This window comes from Erythrolamprus reginae, chromosome Z (assembly GCF_031021105.1).
Source record: "Erythrolamprus reginae isolate rEryReg1 chromosome Z, rEryReg1.hap1, whole genome shotgun sequence".
Lineage (NCBI taxonomy): Eukaryota > Metazoa > Chordata > Lepidosauria > Squamata > Dipsadidae > Erythrolamprus > Erythrolamprus reginae.
Window position 1 is genome coordinate 123,926,069 of NC_091963.1, and position 7,796 is coordinate 123,933,864.

At 39.5% G+C, this 7,796-nt stretch overlaps 1 protein-coding gene across 1 annotated transcript; it reads right to left on the reverse strand.

Annotated features, from left to right (window-relative positions):
* Positions 1-6,684: 6,684 nt before the first annotated feature.
* On the reverse strand, positions 6,685-7,593 carry LOC139175892 (olfactory receptor 14I1-like). Its single transcript, XM_070767259.1, has one exon. It carries the CDS (start codon positions 7,591-7,593, stop codon positions 6,685-6,687), a length of 909 nt encoding a protein of 302 aa, XP_070623360.1.
* Between the last annotated feature and the right edge of the window lie 203 nt (positions 7,594-7,796).

The window sequence follows — 7,796 nt, forward strand, 5'->3', positions numbered from 1 at the left end:
AAAATGATCCCTGAGAAGTGAGGAGTATGTGCACCTGAAGGATGTCCTGACAAGAACTGACAGCCATTTATCACAACTTGACAAGATCATTGTGTTGCCATCTTCTTTAACTGGAGGAGTCCACTACATGCATGAGATAATGCATGATCCAATGATGTATGTGTATGTCATTTCAGATGACCAGATGTGTTCATTACATTTACTTGCAATCTGAAAGGGCCAGAAATCATACAGATCTTGAAACATGGCCAAAAATCTCACAATAGACATGATATAGTAGCAAGGGCTTTTCATGTGAAACTATTTTCACATATGGTGGACTTGCCCACATATTAAAAACTTTTGGGATAAAATGCAAAGGTGGTTAACAGATATGACTAAAGTGACAATTAATAAAAAGCCTGAGACATTTTTATTGGGAATTATAGATCAGAAGTTAGAAAAAAAATTATTATTATTTAACTATACACATATTAATAGCAGCCAGAATTGCAATACTGCAAAACTGGAAACAAGCTGAAATACCAGACAACTCATTAGTGATTAAGAAAATCATTATATACATAATTTTGACTATTTCAATTACATGAATTCTTGTATTAATGATTAAGATAATGTGGTAGGAATGATAACAGATGTATATGTTCAGAGAAATTAATAACCAAAACCTTTTTTTTACTGAGTGTATTTGACAAAACAAGGAAAAAGAATATAAGGGAGGTGTTTGATATAATATTGTTTTTGTAAGTGTATTTATTTTTATGTGTATGTATCTGTCTGGTTTTCCTTATGTTTTTTTCTTTTGTGTTTTGTCTTTTTACATGTTTATATTTTCTTTTAAATTTTAAATCTCAATAAAAATATTTTTAAAAGAAAGTAAAACATATCATGTACCTCCCCACTAAAGATTTCTTTGGAAATACCAGGTGTCACATGTACTCCATAGAATTGCAGAAATGTGGACAACCCCCCCCCCCCCCCCCGACATTCATATTCTTCTGTGGCTAGAAGAAAAGAGAAGACCAGAGTCCACTGACAAAGTTATAAATGCTGAGGTACCTGATCCTAACAGATCTAGCCCTCCATGACATTATCAAAATGACAGTGATCCTCATCCCATGTTAAACCCTCAACAGGAACTCACCCTGCTGGTAGATGGCACCTGCAACAATTAGTACTCCTGTCCCTTTCTGAAGGAAACTCAAACCAGAGAGGTCGGCTATCCTCAATATCACAGGTGGTCCCCAGCAGATGGTCACTGCCAACATTACTGAACTTTGTTGAGTATTCATGAGCTAGAAGAGCTAGTGATAACAAGGTCACCCAATAAATAAGCATAGCAACTCAGTCATCCAATGGGAGTTAACTGCTACTGAGTCTGTGCAGGAGAAACTGTAAGTTAAGGCTGGGTGTGGTTTCAGTCTACACAAGGTCTCAGTTTGGTCTGTGTTCAATCTTGATATGGTCCCTGCTCTGAACTTGCTGTAATGAAGCTAATTCTCTGTAACTGAATGAAGAGAAATACTCTGCAATATGGTGCTGTTAATATCTGTTATTATGATTCTAAAGAAATTATTTAATTTAGCTAAAATCACATTGTGCGAACTTCTGGATTATTTTTCAATTGAGAAAATCTCCAATAGACTTGATCTTGACAATTGCTGGGTGGTGCCATTCAACCCTATCATGTCTTGCACCTTTTTGTCTCATATAAATGTTGAGTACTGCAATTTAGTTAAATCCATAAAATACATAAAATACATCTGCAAATATATTAACAAAGTATCTGACCAGGCAGTGTTCTACCATTGAGGATATGAATGAAGTGATGAGATATGTGGCAGGATGATACATCAGCAGCTCTGGGGCATTCTCTGCTTCCCTATTCACAAAACGTTTCCTCCTGTTATGCACCATACATCTTGAAAATGGTCAGACAGTTTATTTTACTGAGGATAATGTTGTTGAGAGGATGAATAACCCTCCAAAAACCATACTTCTGGCCTGGTCAATGCTTTCACAAATTCCAATTTACTACATATGGAAAAGCAACCAGTTCTGCAGGAGAAGAATGCGCAGAAGTGAAATGAAATCTCATCCTGACAGGTGCCTGCATGCCCGCTGACCTTGCCAGTTAACATGCATGGCCACCTTCACTATGATTTGTGGGCAGAAGAGTTTTTAAATTGTTACTTGATATTGATGATGGCAAGCTTTTGAAAGAGGAGGAAAGACTAACTATTTCAAGTAACCTTTGTGATATGACAGATCTGATTGGCTTGACTGACAGAATCCCCAACATTCATCAGGCTGGAGTGTATTGCAGTTCATGACTGAGGGAAAGAGCTATTCTAAGTCCAACAAATGACTCAGCGAACAGCATAAACAACTTTGTGCTGCAAAAGTAGTCCACTGAGCATATGAAGTATTAATCTGTGTATTCAGTAATAAAGATTGGGAATGCTTTATACAATATTTCTCTGTGGAGTTCTTGCACACTCTGTTTGAACATTCCTGATCATAGGAAAAATATATGGAAAATATGATGCTTATTGGGTTTTTAAAATCAGAAATAAGGCCTCCCCCCCCCCCCCAGGCTGCTTGCAACCATTTTCACTTTAAATTTTGTTTAGGCTTCAAATCCGAAATATTTTTAATATCTTAGGCATTGATTTACTAAATTTAACATTGCTGATCATTATAAAAAAAATTGGGGTGGGAGCTATCTTTTTTCTGGGCAATAAAACTCATGTTGAGTCTGTTTCGGGTCGTATATGACCTGGAACAAAAATATTTTTTTAGGTACTTAAAGTCTGTCTTTTTGAAAACTTTTTTCACTGGGAAACTAGTTTCAACATTGGTGAACAAAATGATATGAAAACTGAACTGAAAAAATTGATAGTTATATTTTTAAGCCGCGGCCCCCATTTTGTGAGCATTTCGAGTCAGTTTATATTTTTTTAGGCTACAAATCTCTAAGGAATTTTCCCCCAAAAGTTTTGATATACTAAATTGAACATTCCTGATCATAAGAAAAATAGAAATGAACTGAAAAAAATGATGCTTATTTGTTTATTTTGCTCACAAAAGGGCCACACAAACTCCTCTGCCTTGCTGTGTGCCATTGTTTTCACTTTTTACATAGATTTGTCTAGAAATATTGGGAATATCCTTTTGAAAAGAAAGCACATGATAGCCAGACAACTAATGTTATGAAAGAAATCCATTTTACTAAAAACAAGTATGTAATTTTAAAATTAACAGCATAATTTTTATATAAATTTAAATAATTGAAAACAGTGGGGGGGAGACTTTTGTGCAAAATAAACCAATAAGCATCACTTTTTTCAGTTCAATTTTCATATCATTATGTTCAGAAATATTCAAGCTACCAATCCCACACCAGGTTTAGCAAAATAGAACGCATTTTGCAAGCAAAACTATCCATAAATTGAAAAGAAAATTCACAAAAAGTGGGGGGCGTGGATTTTATCAGCAAAATAAACCAATAAGCATTACGTTTTCATTTCAATTTTTATTTCAATGTATGCAGAAATGTTCAAACTTGTTTCCAAGTGAAAAAAGCTTTCAAAAAGACCAAATATAAGTACCTAAAATGATCAATTTGCAGTCCGGATCAAATAGACCGGGGAACATGTCATTGGGGAGTTTTATCAAACACTACAGCAGGGTTAAATCAGAATGACTAAAAAAGAGGAAAATGGAGAATAAATGATGTAGACCCAGAGGACAAAATTAGATTTTAGGAGGCAGCTTAATTGTATATATCTAGAATAAAAAGTTAAAAATATAGAAATGACATAAAATTATGATTTTAGAAGAGACATTGATAGTTTAAAGATGTATGGGAACATGTTATGACTCTATAAAATGAATTAGGATTAGAATCACTTGGAAAGAATAAGAGGGAGAAAGAGGAAATAGAAAGTAAAGGGAATAGAGAGGGAGTGGGAGGGAAGTAGGAAGTGGGAGAGAAGGAATAAGATGGTAGAGGGGGGAAAGAGGGTAAAGTAATGAAGAAAAAGAGACTGATAAATAACAGCATAAAATAGGTACAAAATATGATATCAATTTATTACTAATTGATTAAAAATGTATAATTATATTTCTTAATGATATATTTTAAGGCAGCGTTTCCCAACCGGTGTGCCGCGGCACAGTAGTGTGCCGCGAGACATGGCCAGGTGTGCCGCGAGAAGTTCCAGCTGGGCGGGGCGCTGCTGGCGCCCCTGCCTGAGTGTCGTCCTGTGGATGGTCTTCGGCTTCACAGTCGCTTCCTGGTTCCCTCTCCTCCCACCGCCTGTGTCTCCCGCTGTCGCCTCCCACCAAGCCGTCTCCCGTTGCCGTGGGTTCCTCGAGTGGGAGCTACCGCTTCCCTCCGTCCAGCTCAGCCACGCTGCCGTAGAAAGCACAGAGGTTATTGCCACCGCTTCTGCCTCCACTCAGGGAGCCACCGTGGTCACCGCGCCTTTTCCTCTCGCTCAGCTCAACCACGGTGGCTCCCTGAGTGGAGGCAGAGGTGGCGGCAATAACCTCTGCACTTTCTACGGCAGGGTGGCTGGGCTGCCTGGAAGGAAGCGGCAGCTCCGAGGAATGAGGCGCTGGCGGTAGACACAGGCGGAGGGAGGAGAGGGAACCAGGAAGCAACCGTAAAGCCCAAGACCAGTCACAGGACGACCTTCAGCCAGGGGCACCGGAACCGCACGCAGCCATGGTGGGAGCAGCATGAGGTAGCAACGAGGCGTGAGGACAAGCAGGCAGCTTGGCGGAGGGGAAGCGCTGAGGGGCTCTCCTCCTTCCCCACCCCCGCGCTTCTCTCCCGCCCTGGCTTTCGCTTCGCCCCATGATTTCCCCGCAATTTCATCCAGGCCACCTCTTGCCTCCTTTTGAACTGCGGGGAAATCATGGGGCGAAGCAAAAGCCAGGGCGGGAGAGAAGCGCGGGGGTGGGGAAGGAGGAGAGCCCGTCAGCGCTTCCCCTCCGCCAAGCTGCCTGCTTGTCCTCGCGCCTCGTTGCTACCTCCTGCCTTTTTCCAGGGGCCTTTGGAAGGCACCCAGGGAAGGGGGGATTGGGGGTGGCTTCTCGTCCTCCTCATCCGGCTGCTAACGCCCGCCCGGTCCCTCTTGCAGTCCCTTCACCGAGCGCTTTTGTCCCAGGCTGTCAGCGAAAGGGCTGCAGGACAGGCGGGGCAGGCGTTCTTCTCACAGCTGAGGCAGGATTTGGAATGTCGGGTGTGTGTGCGTGCCCCTGCCACCCGGAACATTTAAAATAAGAAAAACCTTTGCCGGCCTCCGCAGAGAAGAAAGGAAGAAAGAGAGAGAGAGCAAGAGAGACATAGCAAGAGAGGCAGAGAGAGAGAGAGAGAGAGCAAGAGAGACATAGCAAGAGAGGCAGAGAGAGAGAGACAGAGAAAGAGAAAGAGAAAGAAAGAAATAGAGCTAGCAAGAGAGAGAGAAAGAGAGACAGAGAAAGAGAGACAGAGAGAGAGAGAAAGAGATAGCAAGAGAGAGAGAAAGAGAGAGAAAGAAAGAGAGAGAATGAAAGAGATAGCAAGAGAGGCAGAGAGCAAGGGAGAGAGAAAGACATATAGGGAGGGAAGGAGGGAGAGAGAAAGAGAGCAAAAAAGAGAGGAAGAAAGAAAGAGGGATGGAGAGAGAGAAAGAAGGGAAGGAAGGAAGAGAGAGAAAGAGTGAGGGAGAAATAGAGCGAAATGGAGGAAGATTTTTTTTGTCAAAACTTTTCTTTAGCCGCCACCCCACACACACCCCCGTTCAGTGTTCCCCAGGATTTTGAAAATATGAATAATGTGCCGCGGCTCAAAAAAGGTTGGGAAACACTGTTTTAAGGTATATTGATGTATATATGGAAATTGTGAGAAAACATTTTTAAAATTACAAAAAATAATTAACAGATAGTTATGCTACTTACAATGCATTGACAACATTTATTCTTACCAGCAGTGGGTTTCTCTTGGTTCAAACCGGTTCTTAGAACCGGTAGCGGCAGTGGTGGGAGGCTCCACCCATCCATCCAGGGCACTTCTCTACATGAACCAGTTGTGATTTAAACCCACCACTGATTCTTACAAATATTCTTCACATGTTCCCTGTTTGCAGTCGGAGCCTACTAAGGTCTACTAATGTGATAAATGCAGAATATCAAATCCTATTTTCTCATCCACAACTTCAAAGGGAAAAATATTTGTTATCATCTCTGGCCCCAATAAATTTATATGGGACAAAACAACATTTATCAGAGCATTTTGAGCCTAATTTTAAAATGACTGTATTTAAGAACGAAAATGGTAGCAAAATATACATTTCAAACCAAACATTTCAACAAAAGAAAACTTAAGAATATTTTCCATTGATTAAACAGAAAACCAAGTTTCTTATCTGAATAAATAGTGTAATAAATATATTAATGTTAAAATGTGGATGCTACATCTAGTTTTTATTTTGCTAAAGTTTACTACGAATAATTGCAGCCTGTCAACCATTTCAGTTAAGTGTATGTATCTGTGTATAATTCTCTGAACTGTCTCTATGCATCCAAATAAGTAAATTGTAGTTTGCAAGATATAAATAATCTTAGTGATGTTAGTTTTAAGGTTAATAAAATTAATGGGATTTTTATTCTGTGTTTTGATTTGTATTCCTTTGATTAAAAAAACTTCCACAAAGCAGCTTTGATATCCTTATTCTTCATACTATAGATTATAGGGTTCATCATTGGAGGGATCACAGAATAGATCACTGCAAGGACTTCATCCCAAATGTAAGAAGATCCCGAATTTGATATGAAATGGGAAAATAAACCTGTACCAAATAATAATAAGACAACAAGGATATGGGGAATGCAAGTAGAGAAGGCCTTTTGTTTACTGGCCACTGAGGACATGCTCAATATAGTCTTAATGATTTTTATATAGGACATGATAATTAACATAAAAGAAACAACACCAAGCAAAGCACTAAAAATGAGAACCCAGATTTCACTAAATTTGGAATCGAAGCAGGAAATCTTCATGAGGTGCGGGATTTCACAGAAGAACTGATGGATAACTGTGGAACAGAAAGGCAATGAAAAAAGGGTTCCTGCATGGATAGCAGCATTAAGAAAGCCTACCATCCATGCACCCCCTGCCATCTGGAAGCAAGTTCCCCATTTCATCATAGACATATAATGTAAAGGATGACAGATAGCCACATATCTGTCATAGGCCATAGCAGTGAGAAGGAAAAGGTCTGATGACAGGAAGAAAACAAAGAAAAACATTTGTGCAGCACATTCAGAATATGATATCTTTCTTATATTCATGAGGGCGCTGGCTATAGACCTGGGAATGGTGACAGTCGTGGATCCCAGATCAACAATGGCTAAATTGACCAGAAAGAAATACATTGGTGTCTGAAGATGGTTGTTCATTAGTACCAGGATGATGAGAAGAAGATTTCCTGTCAGCATAACCAGATACATCATGAGGAAGACCATAAAATGCAAAATCTGAAACTCCCATTGTTCAGAAAATCCCATAAGCAAGAAATCCAAGATGATAGTTCTGTTTGACATTGTTAAAATTTTAACTGACTGAAAAAATCATATCAATTTAACCAATCTTCCAACAAAATATGATCCTCTTTTACAAAACTGTACACTCCAACTAACTTATCTTCATTTTGATATGCTCACTATCATAACAGAGAAAGCTATATCACTTCAAGTTAGTTCTTCAGTAGTGATGTTCTTTAATAAGGAACCAATTCTGCAAGAGA